The sequence below is a fragment of the Phocoena phocoena genome, chromosome 19 (assembly GCF_963924675.1).
Source record: "Phocoena phocoena chromosome 19, mPhoPho1.1, whole genome shotgun sequence".
Taxonomy (NCBI): Eukaryota; Metazoa; Chordata; class Mammalia; order Artiodactyla; family Phocoenidae; genus Phocoena; species Phocoena phocoena.
In genome coordinates this window covers 14,067,260-14,091,819 of record NC_089237.1, presented here as the reverse complement: position 1 = coordinate 14,091,819, position 24,560 = coordinate 14,067,260, and the positions used below count along the sequence as shown (strand labels likewise).

At 40.1% G+C, this 24,560-nt stretch overlaps 1 protein-coding gene across 1 annotated transcript; it reads right to left on the bottom strand.

Annotated features, from left to right (window-relative positions):
* Window positions 1-9,724: 9,724 nt before the first annotated feature.
* POLG2 (DNA polymerase gamma 2, accessory subunit) lies at window positions 9,725-23,825 on the bottom strand. Its single transcript, XM_065897485.1, has 8 exons — window positions 23,188-23,825; window positions 18,949-19,075; window positions 18,730-18,835; window positions 17,702-17,875; window positions 16,691-16,831; window positions 14,142-14,222; window positions 11,836-11,936; window positions 9,725-9,928 (listed from the first exon to the last, which is right to left on the bottom strand). The coding sequence occupies exons 1-8, from the start codon at window positions 23,738-23,740 to the stop codon at window positions 9,763-9,765; spliced, it is 1,449 nt and encodes a 482-aa protein (XP_065753557.1). The 5' UTR covers window positions 23,741-23,825; the 3' UTR covers window positions 9,725-9,762.
* Window positions 23,826-24,560: the final 735 nt, after the last annotated feature.

Below are 24,560 nucleotides of genomic sequence, written 5' to 3'. Positions count from 1 at the left end.
TCCCCCCTTTCTCTGTTGATATTGTTATTTGGAAGAAATCGGTATATCACAGAGGCTAAGAGTGTGGGGGCTGTGGAGTCAGACTGAGCTGAATCCAGGTTCAGTCCTGTGCTAACTGTGTGACTCTGGGTAAGTTACATAAACTCCCTGGGCTTCAGTTTCCTCATTTGAGAGGGTGGGGGAGAGGAAGGGGAGAGAGAGAAATAATACCTACATCATGGAGCTGCTGTGAGAATTAACTCAGGTAATGGATGTAAAAGGTTTGGAACAGGGCTTGGCACAAAGTAAGAACTAAAAAAATGACTAGCTATTCATAGTATGATTGATCATGCTTAGCTTGAGTCATACTAATCGGCTGCTCCCCTTAGAAATCATTGTCTTTGAGGTTATAAACTTAGTGACTTGGCCACCGTTGCTTCTTCATGTCTCAATCATGAAGCAGAGGCTGAGGCAAGGACTTGGTGCAGGTTGTTTATATGAGGGCCCAGGGAGAGTGAAATAGAGAAGGAAAGGGGTGGGGAGGGGCTAGCAAATTAATGAGCATACCAGTAACTGGATTTGATCCTATTAAGACCTTATTTTTTTATGTATGTATGTATGCAGGCTGCACTGGGTCTTAGTTGCTTCTTCATTGTGGCATGCATGCAGGATCTAGTTCCCCAACCAGGGATCGAACCCAGGCCCCCTGCATTGGGAGTGTGGAGTCTTACCCACTGGACCACCAGGGAAGTCCCCTATGAAGACCTTTTGAGGTCTTGAAGTCCAGAATGCCCCTGGGTTTCACAGCATGCCCTGAATTGGCAGCCTCTCATTTTCTCTTGCAAAGCTTCTAAAGCAGTTAGTAGAAGCCAACCAACTCCACAATCCATATAATTACTATTGCCTCATGCCTTTCAAGTGCTAGAACTATTGCATAACCTAGTGCTTCATTATCTACCTCTGCTCCCTTCCCCACTGCAGGGGAAAGTCTTAGAAATTGTGAAGCTATGGCATGTAAGGATTATCTCCACTCCCCTTACCACCGGCAACAGAGTCCTTATTGCCATTCATCCTGGGAGGAATTCCGTTTCCCAGGGCTGCTTTCTAGGGCCTTCTGATAGTCTTATCCTGAGCTAGCCTGGAAAGCAGAGCCTGAGAAAAGGCCTTGTGTGGAACAGAAGGGACACTAGGGAACAGGCGTGAGGGACTGGAGGAAAAGCCAGAACAAGGTATAAGGTTGAGCTGGGCATTGCTGTGGGCAACTGGCGCTTGACCCCACTGGAACCATCTGCGGAGTGAAAAAATGTCTCTCAGAATTGTCCACTTGAGGACTGATAGTGAGAAGCATTTACCCATCAGCTTCCATCCCCCACTAAGGGCTGCCCCAGGAGGTGATGCATCTCCCACTTCTAGGCTGTGCATGTGGGCATTCCAAGTGCACTTCCATTGGCGTCTCACCCAGGGCACTGGAAAGCCCCAGGGCAGAAAAGGAGTGATATGTATTGTATAGTTAAAGCAAGAAAGCTGTCAGCACAAAGTGGGTGAGGCCTCAGATGCAGCTGGAATCAGAGGTGGGGCCCAGAGGATGTGACTGGTGGTTGCTCTGCCATCTCTCAACATTTCCTTTGTAACAACTATAATAACGACAATAATAACAACTGCCATGGGCAGGTAAGTGTCAAGTGTACTTATCCTCACAACTCCCTCCTCACCCAACTCTGAATTTCTGTGGCTTCCGCCTGTACCTACCCACTGAGCAGATGTTGAGCCCCACCCCCATGGCTTTTGCAAGAATTGTTTAGGAGGGGAAGAAGAAAAGGAAGAGGAAGAGGATCTATTGAGTTTTCATTTCAATAGTTACACTTTTTTCATGTCTAGAAGTTTCCCTTTGGTTCTTTTTTAAAATTTATTTATTTATTTTTGGCTGCGTTGGGTCTTTGTTGCTGCTGGGCGTGGGCTTTCTCTAGTTGTGGTGAGCGGGGGCTACTCTTCGTTGCGGTGTGTGGGCTTCTCATTGCAGTGGCTTCTCTTGTTGCAGAGCACGGGCTCTAGGCCCCTGGGCTTCAGTAGTTGTGGCTTGCAGGCTCTAGAGCGCAGGCTCAGTAGTTGTGGGGCATGGCCTTAGTTGCTCCGCAGCATGTGGGATCTTCCCAGACCAGGGCTCGAACCCGTGTCCCCTGCATTGGCAGGTGGATTCGTAACCACTGCGCCACCAGGGAAGTCCTGCCATGTCCTTTACGGTTAGTGTTTTTTTGTGGATGTGTGCCCAGATGAAAATTTTTTCAACTTGAGGTCATACAAGCATTACCATATACTACTATCTACTAAAGGCTCTTTTAGTTTACTTTCATATTTCAGTTTATATCCGCCTGGAATTGTTTCTGTGATGTGAAATTGCCATCATACTTGTTTCCACTCCCCCGCATGGACATACCCCGTTGTTCCAGCACTGTCTACTGAAAAGACTGTCCTTTCCCCATTAAACTTCACTGTCACCTTTGTCACCAATCAAATGCCCATATACATGGGGGTTTCTTTCTGCACTCTAGATTCTGTTTCATTGCTCTGCTTATCTCTCCATGTCAATGTCATACTCAGCTTTCAAATGCATCTTGATAACTGCAAGAACAATTTTCCCACCTTGTTCTTTTTAAGAATGTCTTAGCTATTCTTGACCTTTTGCGTTCTGTATAAATTTTAGACTCAGCTTATTATTTTCTTAAAGAAAAAATGAACATAATAGGGATTGATTGATATTGCATTGAATTTGTAGATCAATTTGGGGAGAATTAACATTTTTACAGTATTGAGTTTTCCAAACTACAAATATCTCACCATTTGTTTATGTCTTCTTCAATTCTCTCAATAGCATTTTATCATTTTCTGCATAAACAGCTTGCACATCTTTTGTTAGATTTAGTCCTAAGTACTTGATATTCTGATGCTATGGTAAATTGGTTTTTGTTGTTGTTGTTTGTTTTTGTTTTTTTGGGTGAAGTAGAAAAGAATAGCTTTATTGCTTTGCCAGGCAAAGGGGGCCACAGCAGGTTCATGCCCTCAAACCTGTGTGTCCCAATCTGGAGGGGGAAGTGAGGAGTTTTACAGTAATGGTTCAAAGAGGAGGGCATGATCAGGTGGTGGACATGCTTCTGATTGGTTGGTGGGGAGGTAAGTGGGAGTTAGCATCATCAGCCTTCTGGTTCAAACCAGTCTGGGGTCTACGTGCTTGTGGGCAGCATAGAGTTAACTTCTCCCACCTGGTGGGGGTTTCTGTATGATTTTAGATGCTATCCACTCCAAGGTATTCTCTCAACCAGGTGTTAGTGCCCAGAAAGTTCTCGCAAAGAAATGGCACAGAAGACATCCCAGTGGTGCTGACCATGAGCAGGAGTTGGTCTAGCTATAAGTTGGGAATAAAGGGTCAGCACCTGGTTTCAGGACTTAATGAAGCTCAGGTTCTTGATGTCTCATCACAGAAAGAATTTAGTGAGAGACAAAGTGATAGGTAAAAAGTAGACTTATTTATAGAGAAACACACTCCACAGACAGAGTGTGGGCCATCTCAGAAGGCAAGAGTGGCCTTGGGAGACACACTCCAGACAGTGTGGGCCATCTCAGAAGGTGAGAAAGGCCGGTAAATTGTATTTTTATTTCATGTTGTGGATATATAGAAACACAATCACTTTTTTTGGTTGACTTTCTATCCAGCAACCTTGCTAAATTCTCTTTTTGATTTTAACAATTTATCTGTAGGTTTTTCTTACAGTCTGGAGACCAGAAAACTACTGCTGCTGTTACTGCTGTTGCCTCTGCCACAACTGCCTCACCCAGAAACTGGAGCCCAATGGAGTGTGGAGTTATGCCACTGGAGACAGTTGCTTTTCAGTGGAAACCATCACCTCCCTTCTACTTTCCAGGTCCCATGTACATGCATCTAATTGGTAGAAGATATTCACAGCCATGCCCTGGCAGCAAAGGAACTGTAATTTTTCAGGTGTCAGACCCCACCAAATAGAAGAAGGGTTATGATGTGGCTTAAGAGAACCAATCAAAATAGCTACCACACTAGCCAAAATATCAATCAAGACTTAGGGGGAAATAAAGACATTTTAAGACAAAGACTGAGAAGGAGGTTTCCCAATCCCATTCACACTGAAAGAACTATACAGTGTACTCGATGAAGAAGGAAACTGAATACAGAGGAAGGGTGTAGGATTCAAGAAGAAAATGTAAGTGTGTGTGTGTGTGTGTGTGTGTGTGTGTGTGTGTGTCAGGGGGAGGCACAGAGTGAGAGAGAGAGGTCTATGAGGTCTGAAAACATTATAAAGTTACCATGATTTTGAAAGTGTGGTATGGGTATATGGCTGGAGAAGTAGAAATATGTAAATGTAATGGGACAGAAAGTCCAGATATAGATCTAAATACATATGGGAGTTTAGCATATGAAAAATATGGCATTTTAAGTCAATGGGGAAAAGATGCAATATTCAATACACTTTAAAAACTTGAGAACCATATTTAATAAGTTAGAACTCCACTTCATTCTTTGCAACAAAATTAATTCAGCTAGCTCAAATATTAAAATACCTAAAAATGAAGCCACAGAAGTGCTAAAAGAAAACAGGAGGAATTTTATAATAATCTTTAAGAGGGAAAGGCTTTTCTAGGTATGACTCACAATCCAGAAGACATAAATGATTGTTAAATTTAGTTAGATGAAACATTTAAAAATTACATTTAAAAATCTTAAACTAAGTCAAAAGAATGGGGGGGTATTTTGAATCCATGTCTTTGATAAAGTATGAAGTTCTACAATGTATAATGAGCTCTCACAAATTAAGAAAAAAGCCAAAAATCCAATAGGAAACCAGGAAAAGGCTGTATCTGCAAGGTGACACCAGGGCAGCACAAAAACCTTGATGGGATGAAGAGCTGCAAACAGGTGTGCTCTGACCAGCTGCCCTCAAGCATTTGTCCCTTCTGCCCCTTCTGCTCCCAGAGCTGGGGGATTACAACCTAAGGAGACTGCCTTCTCTCAGTGCTGCTTCTCCTGAAGGATGTAAAGGGGAGACTTAACCAGAGGAATGATCAACAGTGGTTCAGTGATGTCTGAAGATCCTTCTTTCTCCTTTACTGCCCTGAAGGGACATGAGCTAGTGCCTTGTCTTTGACCTTTATTACACACAACCAGAGACAGTAACTGAGATTTCGGGTAGTACATAAACTTATAGGTTAGGACAATTAGACACCTAAGGATTACAATGACCTCCAAGCACATCTCCTTGGCCCCTCAGACATAATGCGGGGGAAGGCACAGCTGGCGAAGGGCCAGAGCAGGACCCTCTAAAGGGCAGGGGCTCCTCTTGCCAGGTCCAGGAAGGGCATTGCTACCTCTCTTGTCCTGGCCACCATCACCTGGGCATTGTCAGAGCTCCTCTAACATTCCACTCTCCAGTGATCTTTTCAAAATAACAGTATGTCCCTTCTCTGCTCAAACTGTGCCCCCTCCTGCCCTAGTGGCTTCCAGAGTCCTTACTGTGGCCCCCATGGCTCTAAGCAACATGGGCCCTGACCACCTCTCTGACCTCACCTTCTCCCCTTCTCCCCTCTGTTCTGGCCTGCTTTATGTTCCTTGCTCACTCTACACCATTTTCCTCCTAAGGGCCTTAGCACTTGCTACTCCCTTCTGCCTAGAATGTGCTGCCCCAGATGTTCACACAGCTGGCTCCTTCACATCATTCAGTCTCAGCTGGAAGGCCAGTCCTCAGAGGCTCCCCTGATCACCTATGTAAAGCACACTACCCTAGGCATGATCTAGCATGCCATCCTGTCCTATTTTACAACACTATCGCTACCCAAAATGACCTGAAATTGCCCATGCACCTACTTGCTTATTGTCTGTCCCCGCCTCCCCACCCCTAGAAGGGCCTTGTTTGTTTTGTTCACCACTACATCCCCAGCACCTAGAGTTCCTGGTACTTGGATGCTCAAAAAGCCTTTATGAATAAACAAAATGAACAGATATACAACACATATAATAACAGGCCAGTCTTTAGGAGAAGCACAACTACCCCTGACATTTAAATCTGAGAGAAATTTCTCCCATGCTTCCTCACAGGAAGACGTGGTGTACATAGCAAACAAATGCCCTCAAGAACATTCTTATGGCTAAATGAAGAATGAGTTTTATAGAACTATTTCTAATAACATCTTTCGGTACATATTGGTGTGGTGTAATACCTAAGAAGAGTATTTGATAAAACAAAATTTATTAAATGCAATTGGGCTGGAGGGAAGTTTTGTCAAAATAATACCATCCAGGTTTGCAGCTCTCTGATAAATTTAACAGTGGTTACTACAGGAGTGAACATCAGAAACCACCCGTAAATATTTTAAAATATACTTATGAGGGCCCCACTGTTAAGAGAAATAGTAAGTCTGTCTGGGATAGGGCTCAAATATATTTATTTTTAAAAGCTCCACAGGAGATTCTGATGTGTAACTCCAGTCAGACACTTCTGATCTGGATAATCCTCCATAAATATTACTTACCTCAACTGCAGTATAGACATTCCATGTTGGCAGTTAGTGCAGTCAGCTGATCTGAGACCAGGAATACAATCTTCCTGTGAGGCTGAGGCCCCTAAGAAGACAAAGTACCTAAATAAAGGTACCTGTGGGCAGGACTGAGATTTTCTTCAGAAAAATAATTTTTAAAAACATTTTAATCTCACAGTTATATTAAAACGAAATATTGGAGCCCAAACTGCAAAAATGAAATTTAAACTTTTAAGTAGACATATGGTGGGAATACAGGCATTGCAGTTCTGAGAGTTCTGTGATTAAGGTGAGATAAAGCAAATGAGCAGTTGTGTGTCATGGCATTCTAATTTTATCACCCTCAGTATTCTTGAGAATTGGGATTCTTTTTTTTTTTTTTGCAGTACGTGGGCCTCTCACTGGTGTGGCCTTTCCCGTTGCGGAGCCCAGGCTCTGGACACTCGGGCCCAGCGGCCATGGCTCACAGGCCTAGCCGCTTCGCAGCATGTGGGATCTTCCCGGACTGGGGCACAAACCCGCGTCCCCTGCATCGGCAGGTGGACTCTCAACCACTGCGCCACCAGGGAAGCCCCGGGATTCTTGATGTGGGAGGAGATACAGATATGTGATAGAAGAGGTTAAAGTAAAAACTCTTAAGTCCTAAAGGGGCATGAGGGGACTTTTGGGGGGTGATGGAAATGTTCTATATTATCATTGTGGTAGTGGTTACACATTTGTCAGAACTCATAATCTGTACATTTAAAATAGGTAAATTTACCGTATGTAAATCATATCTCAATAAAGCTAATCCACACACACACACACCAGTCCTGAATTTGAATTGCAATTATTGGTGAGTTCGTGATGGCACCCAGAGTATAGTCTCCAAACAGTTTTCCAGTAAAATGAACCAGGGCTCCTTGGAGAAACTCTAAACTATACAATCTCTATATTACATATTAGATACCAAGGAAGCTATCAAAGACTACAAAAGTTGTGCCAAAAGGACTTGAGGCCAACATGAAGAGGCTCCTACTGGCCAAAGACAGAACAATTTGTGCATGAAAAAGAGTAACTTTAAAGAGGACAAATCTAGCATTTCTCCCACCTTTCCCATACCTCTAAGCAAACAGCAGATGAGATATTTTCTTTTATATAAGTATTCTAGCTAATAAATAAAGAAGGAGGATGGAATCAGAATATCACCATTTTGCCACCTCTAATGAACTGACTGATCTAGGCATTGGTCAATGATTGCTGGCATTCCCCCAAGAGAAACAGCCAGACAGTCACCGCTCCCTGATGGGAGAATACAGCCTATAAAATAATCTTGCCCACCCCCCCGCCAAACTGAACTTGAAGCTGATCAAGCCTCTGGATTCAATTCCTAATCTATAGGAAATATAGAGAGAGGAATAGGTTAAACTACACCAAGGGGATTCAATAAGCAAAATCCAAACAGTAGAAAACACCATAACAAACAACTCAAATGTCTTGGAAAAAAAAAAAAAGAGTGTGAGCAGGTGAGAGAACTCAAATCTATTGTATAAGGATAAGAGAGACTAAAAGACCTACAACCAACTTTAATAAATGGGTCTTATTTGGATCCTGATCCAACAATGAGACAACTGGAAACTAAGTGGATATGATATTAACGAATTGGTTTTTAAAAACTTTTTATTATTAAAATCTTCAAACATACACAAAAAGCAGTACATGAACTCCCATGTACCCATCACTCAACTTCAACAACTCAGCACTATCCCTATTTTCCCTCCATATTCTACCACTTTTTAAAACTAAATTTTAAAAGTCTCAGATATCATATATTTTTACTCAAAAATATTTAACTATGTGTCTCTATCAGACAATGACTTTTTAAAAAGAAAAATAAAGCCATAATATCATATCACACCCAAGGAAATTCTCAATAATTCCTATTATCTACTGTTAATTTTTTTCAGGCGTGAGAATGGTTAACTTAACAAAAGATCCTGAACTAAAATATTTACAAATGAACTGATAGCTGCGATCTGCTTCGAAATAACGTAGAAGGGCGATGTGGGGTGGATGAGGCAAGACTGGTCAAGGGTTGATGGTTGTTGGTACTGGGTGATAGGTACATGGGGTTAATTATACTATTCTGTGTATGTTTGTGTTTGAAATTCTCCCCAAGAGCAAAAAACAATAACCAAAAAATAAAGACCTACTAAGTAAAGTCAACTCAGATAAGCCAGCCAAGCTTTTAAGACATTTTACACAAAGTATCAGAATTTTTGTCAGGTTGGTAATGACAACAGTTAACACAAACATAATCAGCACACAAAAGTTTAAAGATTTCTTATAAACATATCTATTAGAAGCAGACATGAAGTACACTAATATTAGATTATGCCATTTAACATTTATTTTAGCTTGCTTTGCAAAAGTCAATAAATGTTCTCATTATTAAAATTTTAGTTTTAGGTTAATCTTTGATATTTGACAGTGTATATAAAGACTCTTCTTTCCTGATAACAAAACCCATTTCAGAGAAGACAAGACAGTACTGCCCCAAGGGATAAATTGTGTTTGATCCAAATTAATCATGATATTCTCATTCCCTTGGACAATGACTGGCCTAGTAATGACCATGTGATTCAGTTTTGATAAATAGAATAAAATGTAAATAAGTCTTCTGACCAGGATGTCTGGGAAAGCTTTTACTTTCCTAATTAAAAACAGAAGAGCCTTGGTTGGCTAGCTCTATCTCTTTGACTTTCTTCCTAACTCGAATGTGGCTGAGAAGGCTAGAAATACATCCGCCATCTTGTGACTAAGAAGAAACAAGTATAAAGATAAAAGCCAATATCTTGTGACTAAGAAGAAACAAGTATAAAGATAAAAGCCAATATACTAAAGATGGTGGAAAGACAGCCAAGCGCCTTGCTCCCTAACTACTATAGAGGAAACAATTACACCAGCTCTGGACAGTCTACTCCCTCGATTTCTTGTTATGAAAGAAACAAACTCCAATTTGCTTAAGCCAGTATAGCAGTCCTTTTGTTTCTTATAGCTGAACATATTCCTGATAGCATGAAATACATCAAGAAATATAAGTAATGAAAACTAAATCAAAAAAAGCACCAAAAAATCCACTTCTGAGTGCAAAGAGGCTAAAAAAGAAAAACACTAATAATAATCTCAGTTAAATAAGACAACCAAATTAGGAAAGGAGAATATTTATTACACAAATATTAGAATCTATACATTCTTAGCTGATGATATATATTTAATTAAAAAGTCTTTTACTTTGGATATATGCATCGTTTCCTTCATTGTGGTGTCTCTACTTCTCAGATGTATTAATCCATTCTCCAAAGTAGCTTCAGTAATCAACACTGTGAAGAGGATACTCATTTCATCATATCTAAGAAAAAAAGGTGGTTAACCAAAACACGTGAGCACAAATATAGATTGTAAATTCACCACATTACCAGCTTTAATTACTCAGGAGCCAATGCCACCTTCAAGAGTCACAAAACTCAGGGACTTCCCTGGTAGTCCAGTGGCTAAGGCTCCAAGCTCCCAATGCAGGGGGCCCAGGTTCGATCCCTGGTCAGGGAGCTAGATCCCACATGCTGCAACTAAAGTTCCTGTATACAACAACTAAAGTTCTATAAAAAAATTAAGAAAGAAAGAAAGGAAAAAAAGAGTCACAAAACTCAAAGGCAGGCCTTGAGAACTGAACCCAAAAATACTTTTTTCAAGTTTCTGAATCATTCTCAAAGTAAAATTTTCAGGAAGTTTCTGACTTATTGTAATAGCTAGGCAGTCATAAAAGAAAAGAAAATATAAGAAATGAACACTGGTACCTCAACACACCATTTGGTGTGATCTGGATGAACCTCAGAATAACCTCAGCCTTTTGGTATTTGGATACAATCCAAGAAAATAATTTTAGGCAAAACTCTCTTATAATACTACTATAATATTAAGATCTAGTGTACAACAAATTATACCAAAAACCATGCTAAATATATACCTTAGTACACTAACTTACAGTTTCTAGTTTAGCAATAACTGAATATGTTCCACACTGGCCTTCCTTCTGTTTACCCAGTCATACTATCTCATTGTTTCTTTTCTTTTAGGACTCCACCAGAAATTATCTTATTTATCTACTTGCCTGTTGTCTATTCTATCCCACTAGAATATAAGTGTCATTAAGAACAGGAAACTTTTCTGTGTTGTTTACTGCTGTATCAAAGAACAAAAAATATAGTGAGTGCTTAATAAATATCTGGAGAAAAGTATCCTGGGACAAAGGAAAAAAACTATCCTGGGACATAAAGCCTTTACCATGTAAAGAACAATTGTAACTTGATATTGTCCACATGACTCAAAGGGTAAGATTTTAGAAACTGAGAACACTGGAAAGTTCAAGTACCACCCCTTCATCTTATATATGATAAAGCCATCAGTTGCTTTATCTATAGAAACTTATTTTTCTTCTGATATCATCTGAAAGGTATATTTTAACAAGTTACTACAGAACTGAGGAGCAAAACACGAGGCTTCACAACTTTTCACCTAAAAGACATGTATTCAACACAAAAAGCTAAAAAAATAACAAAATAAACCCAAAGTAGGGAAAAAATGAATTATTTTATTAAAAAACAGAAGTTAATGAAAATAGCAGGGGGTAAGACTAGAGACAGGAGATCAGTTCGGAGATTATTTCAATAATCCAGTCAAGAGATACTGGTGATCTTAATGGGGAGATGTGGATGTGAGATACATTTAGGAGGAAGACAAGAGTTAGTAATGGACTAGACTCTAACAGTAAGGAAGAGGGAGGAGTGAAGGACAATATCCAGGTTTCAGTCTTGAGCAATCAGGTAAACAGAGGTGCAGATCACCGAGAAAACTAGTTCTCTGTTCTCTGGAATAGAATTACCTTCCACTCAGCCTGAGAATGAACAAGGCCAGCAAGGAAACGGCACTCCACTCATGTTCCCCCAGTCCTGATTCAACAAATGTGTCTAATATAAATAATTCCATCCCTGATAAACTGATAAACTCAGGTACACATACTTCATGGTGTTAAGTCTTGAAGTTTCACATAGTTTGCGCTCATATATACCTGATGAGTATTGTTTCCTGCTGTACCAATTAACTAATAAGGGTATGTGGTTCTGTAAACAGGAAAGTTAGGAATAATTTTGAATTACAGTATATATAGATATTTAGAAGAAATCTGTTACTCATAAAGAAACATCGTATAATCAAAAACTCTGAATACATTTTTTAAGCAAGAAAAAACACAATTCTTACTTTGAATAAAGTTGTTCCAATGAGGATGGCACAGTTTCCAAATAACCAGGCCACACAGATATTCCATTTTCTAATAATTCATTAAATAGCCCTTGACAAACCTGGGGAAAAATACAAACACTCTGAATATGAAAGAAAGAAAAGTAGCTAGAGTTATTACCCTATTTTTATGAAACCACCAATCATCTTTTTCACTCTTTAAAGTGGGAATAAATCCCTTTAATTACATGATAATATTGTTGATAATTTTATATATTGTATATTTATAAATTGTATACTTCTTCTGAAGAACTTAAACACTGCAAAGCTGAATACTAAATGCAAATCTGAAATTTTTATACCAAATATAAGAATTTTTATTATCATCATTCATAACACAAATAAACAAAAGCAAAACAGATTCTATCAGAAAAAAATAGTCCAAAGGGCTATGTTAACTCTAAACTTATCTGAGACTTGAGAACTGAGCCTAAGGGTTATAATACGATGTAAGGAAGAGCCATTAAAGGAAACTAAGGAGAAGGAGCCAGAAAAGTATGAAGAAAACCCAGGGAGTGGTGTTCCTGAAGCCAACTAAAGAAAATGTTTCAAGAAGAAAAGAATGATTGATTAGTTTCAGTGGAATGCTGGAGACAAAAGCCTGATTGGAAATACAGAAGTAATGATGAGTAAATGACATAGTACACTTTACTGTTTTCTTAAAAATGGTGAAGCAAGAAAAAGAAAAGTTTAAAACTCCCTTAACAATCTAGAACTAAAATTCTAAAGCAGAATTTCTCTCATTGGCACTGCTGATATAGGATGTTTAGCAGCATCCCTGGTATCCATTAGATGTCCGGAGCACCCTTTCCCACCTTCTGACAACCAAAAATGTCCCCCCAAATGTCCCCAGATATTTCCAAATGTCCCCATGGGGAGGGAGAGGGGGAGGATGGTGGGATGGGGTAGGGGTGTGTGCCTGAGCTAGAGCACTGTTTCTCAAACTTAAACACCAGAATCACCTGGAGGGCTTGCAAAACACAGATGGCTCAGCCTCGCCCCCCAGAGTTTCTGATTCAACAGGTCTGGCAAGAATTTGCATTTCTAACAAGTTCCCAGGGAAAGACCACAGCGAAGTAAATGGGTGTTAAGGTACAGGATATTTTGGGGATAGATGAGAATATAGATATTAACAAATCTAAGAAATTATCAGGGAAAAATAAATATGAGTTTTAGTAAGTTTAGTTTTGGTTGCCAGCAGAAAATGTGCTCTAACAGAAGGTAGAAAAGGAGAGAAAAAGTTCTAAGCATGATAAAGCGCAGGTGAAGACATGGGGAAATAACCCACAAAACCTCTTTCATAGCCCAGAAAGTTACATACGTAAGGATTCTCTTTGTCATACTGCTGAGGGGAAAAGTGTTAAAAACAGAATAAGACACTACTCTTTTGGTAAAACACCCAAGGCACAAAATACTACTAATATTCTTACAAACAAAAACAAAACAAAACAAAAGGCCTGCAATGGTAATGATGAAAATCTAGGAAGCAGAGTTCTTTGTCCTTCAAGCAAAAAAATCCCTAGGAACTTGGTACCTACCAGGGTGTTGTGGAACCTCCTGCAATCCTGGGGGAAATGTGGAAATTAAGCCATTCTCTTCCCTTTCCCTGAACTCATTATCCCCACCTTCCCAGACCCCTGCACAGGAGCCCAGGAAAGCCAGGTCAATCTTTCTAGTATCCTCACTCAGGTCCCTGGATGGGTCTGAGTTACCCAAACAGAAATGACTGCTGAAGGGGTCCTGGTTTTTCTTAACAGTATTTAATTTGACCAGATAGATTAGAAAAATAAGATTACAGATCTAGAACTTGTGCTTATACCAAAAAGTATCAAAAGTGTTAAGTTAAAAAGGGAAGAGGGTAAGAAATAATTCACTAGACGTCTGTACAAATATTCTGATTGCCAAAATTATGCATACTCATTAAAAAAAATGCAACTATGACTGGGCATGACATTAATAGCAAAGCCCACTGAACTGTATTCAGCTTCTTTAATATAATATACTTCAAATTATCTGTAGTATTTATTATTATTTAATTAAAATTCATTATTAATGAATGATTTAATTAAAAATTTAAAAATTCATTAAAAATGGTTTTTTTCATTTAATAAAAATTTCATTATTTAATTGAAATATGTTCACAGTTCATTATTTAATTAGAAGTTTAAAAAAAATGAATGAAAATAAAACTTTAGATGGCAAACTACTCATTTACTTGGAATAATGGTTATAATTGAAATCATGACATTAAAACTTATTTAACCCACCTGTCTTAGTTCCACTGTTGGGCCTCTTCCCACATCCAAAGCAACCTTAATAGGGGCTAAACAAGGGTGAAGTTTAAGCACCTAAAACAATTTAAAGAGAAGGGGTAAAAAGGACAAGCACTAATAAACATGAAGATGTTTAAGCAGTTAAAATTTTCTGTGTGAAAATGGAAGCTAGCTGAGGTCATAAAAAATATCACATAATGATGTATCAACCATCTTTATTCAGCTGCTCATAGATTTCTCCATTCAGGCATTCTACAGAAATAAGTTCACTTGATATTCTCCCATTTTCTGACAAATCCATTTTCTCTCAGTTGAAATGCCCCTTTCTGGCATCACTGCCTTCCCTACCCAGCCTGAGCCATGTGGCTTATCACTTGGACTTTCTCTTGCCAAAACCCATCACTCTATACATTCATTCAGCCATTCAACAAACATGTGAATGGCTACTTGGTACGAGAAATAATTCTAGGTGGTGGGGACAAAAATCCTGTCCCTCATAATGCAGAGAAGCAGATAACAAAATAGATAAGTAAATAATATATTTGAAGGTGGTAAGTGTTGAAAAAAAAAAAAGAAGATAGGAAGTGCTGGCAAGGCGTGGGCTGGTGGAGGGTCGTTTGCTATTTTAAATAAGGTGGTAAGAGGGAATTCCCTGGCAGTCCAGTGGTTAGGACTCCACGCTTCCACTGCAGGGGGCGAGGTCTCTGGTGAGGGAACTGAGATCCCACATGCCGCACGGTGCAGCCAAAAAAAAAAAACAAAACGAAAAGAAACTACAATGGGACCATTAAAGATAAATAAATAAATAAGGGGGTAAGAGAAAGTCTCCTCTCTGAGGTGACATGTGAGCAGACTTGAAAGGGGATGGAGGGACGAGACGTGGACTTGGAGGAAGAGCACTCAGACAAAGGGGAGCATTAATGACAAGGCTCTTGAGCTGGGAGCACACACTGGGCATGTTCTAGAAACAATAGGTCTGTGCTGCTGGAGCAGACTGAGTAAGGTGGAGAGGAGTTGAAGGTCAAAAAGGATAATACTTTGTAAAACATTTTAGGGGCTTTGGCTTTTCCTCTGAGTGAGAGGAGGAGCTTATTGGAGTGCTTAGAGCAGAGGAACAAAGTAACGCGTACCTTTTAAAAAGGCCACTCAGGGCTTCCCTGGTGGCGCAGTGGTTGAGAGTCCGCCTGCCGATGCAGGGGACGCGGGTTCGTGCCCCGGTCTGGGAGGATCCCACATGCCGCGGAGTGGCTGGGCCCGTGAGCCATGGCCGCTGAGCCTGCGCGTCCGGAGCCTGTCCTCCGCAACGGGAGAGGCCACAACGGTGAGAGGCCCGCGTAACGCATAAAAAAAAAAAAAAAAAAAAAAAAAAAAAAAAGGCCACTCAGTGCAGGGAGGTGGGGATGATGGTGGCTTAGATCAGACTGCAAGCAGGGGAGGTGCTAAGAAACCGTCAGATTCAGGATATATTTTGAAGACAGAATCAAAGAGGTTTTGCTGATGGTTTGGATGTGCAGTATGTAAGAGAAAGAAAAGAAAGGATCCCGCTGTTTGTCTGCTACACACACCCTATAAATCCCAAACAATTCTATAAATGGCCACATCAGGCTAAAGGAGCACTGCATAATAAATCACTAACTAGGCAGAGTGGTGCTACAAACTCATGGTGTCTAATCCCAGTTGAGCACTCAACACGTGAAAACTTTTGATTTTGGGGAAGCTCCCTTTCCCATTCAAGGGAAATATGACTATTCTAAACTCTTGCCACTTAAACCCCTATTCCTCCACATTTTAAGCTAATATCTTGCTTCCTAATTCCCCAAGAAAATAGAGGATATGAGTAAAACTTCCTTCAAGGGATAACCAGCTCCAGTAGCCTATTTATATCTATACCATTGTTTCTTTCCACCCTGCTGTTTCAAAAAATAACTCCCTTTTCAAGACAAACCCCCCCCCAACTTGTGTTCTTGACTCTGTCTTGGTCCTTCCTGTTTCTTCTAAAATCTTGCTCCATTAGGTACTTCATTTCTCTCCTATAGCTTCAACCCCTCCTCTCTCTTGATTTTGAGCCCATAAGAATGCTCAAATTGCACATACTAAAATAAGCCTTTCCCTTGACCCAGACCCATGTCTAGTTCCTGGGATCCAGTGATCAGCCACTTGGGGTCAGACCAGAAGCAGAGAGGTTAATACCACAAGTCTTGCTGGCCTGTTTTACTTCTCCTACTTAACACTCAGCTTCTTATACAAGCAGAAGCCATAAGTGAAAAGGCTCAGGGGCTAAGAATCAGAGACAGCTGTCCAGCTGCCCAAGTTCAAACAGAAACGCCTTTGGGATTACCCAAGAGGAATTCCTTCTTCTATTCTGTGAGAACCTGCTTATTATTCCTGTGGGCAGATTCTAAAAAAACTTGAAAAATAAATAACTTGCACTAAAAAAATTATTATTCAGAGTTTATATTAGAAACCAAGTACACTAACATAAAAAAAGGGAGAGAAATTTATATTTTTAATTTCCCAAGTCTATCTCTGAAATATCAAAGCACCTTTCTATGAAGATCTTTCTTTCTTGTGAAGGAGTTCTCTGTTAGCTGGAAAGAATCGTAGAGATATGCCAGCATGCCTCGGTCTAGATCTCCATTTATGGATAAAACAGAAGGAACCACATTTTTCCGTCCATCTCTGCCCTTCACAGAAAAGGAGACCAAAAATAAAGCATCATTTAGTAGAACTACCTCTTAAAATTACATTTTGCACTTACAGAATCAGAATACAATTTGATCAGTAAGTCTAGATAGACTGATGAAATTTTTAAAATTACCATTTGGCAACCCTCATAGTAATAATCGATTTGGGCAAGAATCATCAATGGATGTTGCAACCAGTAGGCCAGAATCTGGTGAGAAACAGGTTATTTACATAGTCAAAGTATCTGCCCACAAAAGGCTTATTAATTACTCATCAATTAATAAGTACAAAATACTTGTCAACTTTACACTGGAGAAACCTGGAAGCATCATCTTAACCAAGCAATAAAAGTTAACATCACCAGTAACAAGCCAATATGATGCACTGAGAAGAGGGTAGCACCATTTCTGTGGCATTCTTAGCAAAAATACATAAATCATGAGGAAACATGAAAGAAATTCAAACCAAGGGACATTCTAAAAAGTAACCGGTCTGTACTCTTCAAAACTGTCAAGGTCATGAAAGACAAGGAAAAATAAAAGGAATTATTTGAAGGAAACTAAGGACACATGACAACTACATGAAATACAGGATCCTAGATTGGATCCTGGACCTATAAAGGGCAGATTAGAATAATTGGTTACATCTGAAGGGTTCTGTGGATTTGAGAATAATAGCAGATTACTGTTACTTTCCTGATCATAATGATTGCATTGTGGTTATACAGGTGAGTCCCTGTACTTGGGAAATGCATATTGAAGTATTAAGACGTCATGGGGCACCATGTCTACAGCTTATTCTCAAATGGTTCAGAAATGATCACAGAGAATCTGGGTAAAGGATACATAGGCGCGCAAGGTAAAACATACATGTAATTGAGCTACATTTTCAGGATACATGTGTAAAAGTTCATGATCTCCTAGATTCCAAAGGGTTTCTATTGGCTCCTTTCCCCACGGAAAATTGTAGTAAAGTTTGTTTCCTTTTCGGCCCGCTTCATCCTGACAATCACTGCTGCTGAAGTTAGATGGACTCACAGCAAACTGGAAAAGAAAGTTTGTCTTATTAACTTATTAAAATAAATATTAAAAAGTAAAGTTGCCCCCAGCAACTGGTCATGTCCCAAATAAAAAATTGTTAAGTTTAATTAAATATGAGTGAATATACTGTTACAAATAGTGTTTTTTAATCTGAAAGAATTACACAGAAAAACTGTTGATGTTATCTAGCATTTCTGTGGTCAATTAATAAGAAGGGAAGGAACCATGAACTAAGTGGCATAAAGAAGAAAGTATCACACACTTACCATTCTCATCCTTCCTTATTTGTGATCATTCCATTTAGTTTACATGGGTGTTTGGAGATTTTGAGAGTTAGAGAAATAAGACAATGGCATGACAAAAATGCTTACTTCAACTCTTTTCTCTTAGGCTTACACTGAAACTTGACTGTAAATTACAGGACCATTTGACTAATATGGAGAGTTCATGGAGGTTGGAAGCAAAACTAACACAGTATTGTGAAGCAATTATACTCCAATAAAGATCTTTAAAAAAAAAAAAGCTAAAGCTGTAAGAGTGGGCAAGGGTCCAACTCTACACCAGTCAGGAATGCCAGGTGAGGGATTTGAACTTTACCTAGAATGTAAAGTCTTACCAACAAAAGTTTCTGAGCAAGACTTCAACAGACGTCTTTACTAAAGTAACTTTGTTTTATGGAACAATGAAAATTATTACAAAGTTTTTTATATGTAGTTGTTAATTTATTATAGCTGTCTCTTATAAATATAACATAGCTACATCAAAATAAATTTCATTTATTGTAGAGAAGTATTACCTCTGACACACTAAGACAATTTGCCTAATCATTATTAAATTAAGGGTAATTATTGTAGTACCTTTCTCCACCACAGGAGTCGATGACGTAACCAGAAATCAAGCCACTGGCTCGCAGTTCTTGCTGAAGTAAACCATACCAGTGAAGCTTCAGTCTTTTCACCGATTCTTTGGATATCAGAAATATCAGATAATCACTTATTTGAAAATCATATAATCTATCCCAAAGTGAAAGTGACTGTTTAAATACAAGGCCAAGTTATTTCCATTTTTTTGTGTACCTTTTAACACCATCAGGTGTCTGCTTAGTATCAGAAACAGGATGAAAACACACTCCAATCTGAGCAAGGCCAAAAGGTAGCCTCTTGTTTAGCAGATCCAGGTAATTAACATAATGCTCCAAGGCGCCTGTCAAAAGATAAACCAATCACTATATAAACCTATTTTATAAACCCAAATAATTTTGGTCAATTTATAGACAAATTAATAATATAATGCTAACACAGCAGTAAGTACAGTAGCATGGAGCTACTAAGGCAGATCCTAATTGATTACCACTTAATTTTAGGTAGTTTCCCCCAACTTTTTAGTATGAAGATTTTCAAATCTACAAGAAAGTTGAAAGAACAGTACAATAAACATCTGTAAACCCTTAACCTAGATTCACCAATTGTCAACATTTTGCCACATTTATTTTCTATTTCTTGTTCACCCCAAAACATTTTAGCATGTACCTCCTAAAATTAAAAATATTCACTGTATACCACTATTACACCATTAAATTAATCATATCATAACTTCATCTAACTTATGGTCAATATTCTATTTTCTCGAATTGTCACCCCAAAAGCCATTTACTGCTGCTCTCTTTCTCCCTAATTAAGGTTAACTCACTGTATTTTATTAGGTCTCTTAAATCACTCTGAATCTAGAATATTTCCCCACTTCTCCCTAACTTTGCTTTTAATGATATCAATTTTTAATTTGAGAACAGGCCAGTCATAGATTATCTCACATTAGATTTGTCTGAATTTTTCCTTATTTAATTTGGGTTAATCATTTTTAGCAGGAATACATACTACATAGTTGATGTATATGTGCTGTTGCATCCTAACAGGAGTAACACAGTATCAAATAATCCCACTTTTAATGAAACCAGATTTGATTACCAAGTTAAGGTAGTGAATATCCATTCCCCAACATTATCCTGCTCCCCAACAATCTTCCACCCAATATTTTATTTTATTTATTTTTTAACAAAGGGGCAATCGTTTTCTTTTAATTAATTAATTAATTAATTAATTTTTGGCTGTGTTGGGTCTTCGTTGCTGCATGCCAGCTTTCTCTAGTCGTGGCGAGCGGGGGTTGCTCTCGTTGCGGTGCGCGGGCTTCTCATTGCAGTGGCTTCTCTTGTTGCAGAGCATGGGCTCTAGGCGCACGGGCTTCAGTAGTTGTGGCTCATGGGCTTAGTTGCTCTGTGGCATGTGGGATCTTTCCGGACCAGCGCTTGAACCCGTGTCCCCTGCATTGGCAGGCGGATTCTTAACCACTGCACCACCTGGGAAGTCCCACACCCGATATTTTAGAATCTGTTGATGAACCCCTGCTTGAATTATTATTATACCAAGGATTACAAAATCATAAAAAGGTGATTTTTCTACCCTATCTTTCCTTCTACATTTATTGCATAGCTCCTACAAGGACAAACTCTTTTCAACTCCTCTTTCTACCAGCAGCCTCAATTACTTAATTTTTTGTTTAACACTGTGGATTAGATTTTTAATTTTATTTAATGTGTTCTGATCCCTTTACCATCAATATTCATTTTAATGTTCAATTTGTCCCAAACTTAGCCAGTGGGAGTCTCCTTCAAGCCAGCATCTATGTCCTTTTAACATAAACCCACTAGTCTTCTAGTAATTCTTTGCTTTCTAGCACCATAAACTGTGCCAAAGTCACTTTGTACTGCCCTGCCCCATACCTGGAATGAGCCATTTCTCCAAGCACTGGTTCCTTTAGAAACCAAATTCTGGGTACTAGGTGTGATCATTGCTATTGTCATCGCTTCTAGGCCCCTTCAATGAAGAAAGTTAGGAAATTTGTATTTTTAAAAAATCATGAGTTCACACTAATAGTCAATTCAAATTTAACATTATAAAGTTTATCCTTGCCTTGTACATCTTTTCTCTTTCAGTGAAAATCTTGGTTCCTAATAAATCTATCCATTGGTCTATTTGCTTTATCCTATATGTGAAACAGCTTCAGAATTATAATCCCAACATTTCTACTTACAATAAATCAATACAATAAAGTTCAAGATTTCTTTGTAGTTCTTTATGCACTTAGATTATATCCCACTAAATGATAACACTGTGTTCAAAAGTTACTTGATTTGAGATTTCCACTTCTGGTAATAGTAGACAAGCTTGTTGATAACAAGAAAAACAGGTCAAGAAACAGAAAAAAAGAATCTGTTTAAAGACATAGGAGAGCTGTCAAGGCAGTAAGGACTTGAGGGTCCAAGATTTGGAGAGAATGTAAGAACAGAGGTGAACCCAACATTTAGTGCTGCTTTTCCAATCTGAAGTAGGAGAACTAAGAAGCTGAAATGCTGAGCAGAGCTTCCTGACATCGTATGGGGCTAGGAAGCCCAAAAATTGTAGTTCGAGGCTCTTAAGGAGGAGGGGCCCTGGAAAACACCCCAGCCTTTCACTACGCACACTCAAAAGGGCTACACTCTAGGAGCAGAGGTGAAGCAAAAAGACTGAAATCCAGCCTCAATACGCTTAATCCCGGATTGTATTAAGAAGATATGCCCTAGCTGCCTGCCAAAAGCAAAAGTAAACCCTCCCAGGTAGAAGAAAACAATGCCACCCAGAGCCTCAATTTATCTCTACAATTAACACACAAATTACCTAGAAAATCTTAAGTCCAAATGACCAAAAGCCCGGAGTAAGACAGATAACAGAAACCGACATATCTGAGTTATCAGATATAGACTTTTAAGTGTAATTAATGTGTTCAAGAAAGCTGACAAGATGCTGGGGGGTGAGTCTAACATATGTGTAATTAATCACAGAAGGACAGAAGAAAGAATGGGGCAGTAACAATATTTGGAGACAAAATGGCTGAGAAATTTTAAAAACCGTTCATAAGTAGAGGCTACCACAATAGCTCAAACGTGAAATAAAGAGGGTAAGGGTACTGGGCATAGAAAGAAATGGCAAACTGGTACTCAGAAACTAAAAACACTAGACAACCAAAAATTTGGCAAGTAAGTGGATTTAAGTTTCTAAAGGCAAGAAAATGTCTGGCACATCAATAAATGCTTTGATGAAGCTAAGAGAGCTATGTTTCATTTTCTAATACGGAAAAAAAGATTTATTTGTTTTGGGACATGGTAATGAGCAGTGATTTAACTTCCCCAAAGTAAAATCATCATAGAATAATTAAAGTAGTACAAATCAAAATTGTCACGTTTACCCACCAGTTTAAGTTTGCTTTATTTTATTAAGGAAATCTTTAGAAGTTTACAATATAGGTACCAATTTTCAGAGAACCATGGACACTGGTTATTTTAAATTACTTCCTAGTACCACTTAATAAAAAATGGTAAGGATAGCATTTTGCAAAGATGAGATGCTGTGGCAGCAAGTCTGTCCTGTAAAAATTTTGAATTTTTTTTTCCAGAATCTCTGCTATCATGATCTATTTGACTTTGAAGGCATATTGTGCCCTACAAATTTCTGTGTATTCACTCAAGAATCGCTTATAAAACTTGATTAGTCCTATTATTCTGCCAATTCAAAAATTACCTTAAGGGCTCTTCAAACAGATTGTGTAGATCAGTTTTCGGTAAGAAAAACTGGGGGAGGGCATTTTCTTGTTGGTCTAGAAAAACGAGCTCTCGATTAGCCTATAGTGTGTAAAAAAAAGAAAACTATGGAAGTATTTATAAATATTTCAGTAACAATGAACCAATGATTCAAACACACGATTTAATTTATGTCCTAATTCTAGGGCCGCTCAATAAACTCCAAAATTCTAGGGTTCCCTTGTGAAACTGAGAGCTTTACTAGAGCCTTGGGCCGGATTCTTTTTTTTTTTTTTTTTGCGGTACGCGGGTCTCTCACCGCTGCGGCCTCTCCCATTGCGGAGCACAGGCTCCGGACGCGCAGGCTCAGCGGCCATGGCTCACGGGCCCAGCCGCTCCGCGGCATGTGGAATCTTCCCGGACCGGGGCACAAACCCGTGTCCCCTGCATCGGCAGGCGGACTCTCAACCACTGCGCCACCAGGGAAGCCCCGGGCCAGATTCTTTAAGGAACAATAACGATCCCATGAACCAGTTTTCTCCGAGGCAGCAGCAACACTGTCAACAAACCCAACTACTTCAAGAAGACTGAGAACCAGATAATTTCCTTTCCATGTGAACACAGGGCCAGCTGCAATCTGGGAAATCGAGCGAGTCTGCCTTTCCACCCCGACACCTATTTTGAAGCATGAAATCGTGAAGCATACCGTGAAGAAGGTTCTCCCGTAGTTTCCCAGAAGTTTTCAGTAAGTTCTCAAGAAATGCTCCTAGCTGTTCCTTACTCAGCTCTTTGTCTTGCAAGATTTCGCGTAGCGTTTCTGCAGAAACTAACCTGAAGGCACTGTCCCCGGGCAGCGAAGGGCCTGGTTCATGGTAGAGGGCGTCTACCGGGAAGACCTGCTCCCTGAACACCACCACCGCGGACCACCATTCCGCCGCCAGGTTCTTCCGCAACTCTATACCCAAGGGGCCAAGGCCGGGGTGGCACCCGCTCAGAAGAGAATCTCGACTAAGCTGTCGCTTGGTGCCACTGAGGAAACGCCTTTTCTGACAGATCTCTACCAGCACCTCGCTCTCCTCGCCGCCAGACTCGGGGCCTTCTCTCAGCTCGCTCACCGGGGGCAGCTCCCCGTGCGACCTCAAGGGCCCTACAAAGGAGCCGCTCCTTTCCGTCAACTGCCCCCCATCTACTCGACTAAACCCAGACAACAGGCATCTGCAGAATTTCTGGCCGGCTCTGACGTCTGCACCACAGCGCATCGCCCTCAGGAATTAAAAGTGCATAGACTCCTATGAAAGGCTAACATATGTGTAATATGGGTCCCGAAAACCCGCCACAACAGGGAGTAGGGGGCCACCTGCGCAGGCGCGACGGAAGTGAGCGTGCGCGCGGCCGACCCCACCAACGGAAGTACGTCACTGCGTTCCGGCCGCTGCCGCCACCGCCGCCTGCCTATCCCACTCGCCAAGGCGAAGTTAGGCTTCCTGTCTCTTACATCCGTCACGTCCGGCTCTCTCTACTTGTTCTTTTTGTCTTCAACACCGATAAAGACCATTCCCATCTACTTTTCACTATCCCGCTGTTGCCACTAGAGTCAGCTTTACCTTCCCTTTTTTTTTTTTTTCCGCAAAAGAGACATCAGAATATTTCGGTGGCCTTCCTGGTGACGCAGTGGTTGAGAGTCCGCCTGCCGATGCAGGGTACACGGGTTCGTGCCCCGGTCCGGGAAGATCCCACATTCCCGGAGCGGCTAGGCCCGTGAGCCATGGCCGCTGAGCCTGCGCGTCCGGAGCCTGTGCTCCGCAACGGGAGAGGCCACAACAGTGAGAGGCCCGCGTACCGCAAAAAAAAAAAAAAAGTAAAATAAACTACTTCGGTATTCTAAAAACTACCATTTAAATACACCTTCTCAGCCTTAAGTGTTCACGAAAATAAATCTTGGTTCCCCTCTTTACAATTGTACTCAATGGTAGTTTAGAGACCCACGCCTTGCGTGCATCTCTAGTAAAATGCTGTCCTGCCTGCCCTCTCCTGGGAGTGCCCGTTGAGGTTGTGACGGGGAAGGAGTATAGTCCCCTT

Excerpts from the sequence above, each read along its gene's own strand:
- POLG2 (XM_065897485.1), bottom strand. The coding sequence starts at position 23,740 with ATGCGCTGTGGTGCAGACGTCAGAGCCGGCCAGAAATTCTGCAGATGC. Across the intron at positions 19,076-23,187 it reads ACGGGAGAACCTTCTTCACG|GCGCCTTGGAGCATTATGTT; the intron begins GTATGCTTCACG and ends ATCTTTTGACAG. Across the intron at positions 11,937-14,141 it reads CAACAGTGGAACTAAGACAG|GTTTGTCAAGGGCTATTTAA; the intron begins GTGGGTTAAATA and ends ATTTTTCCCCAG.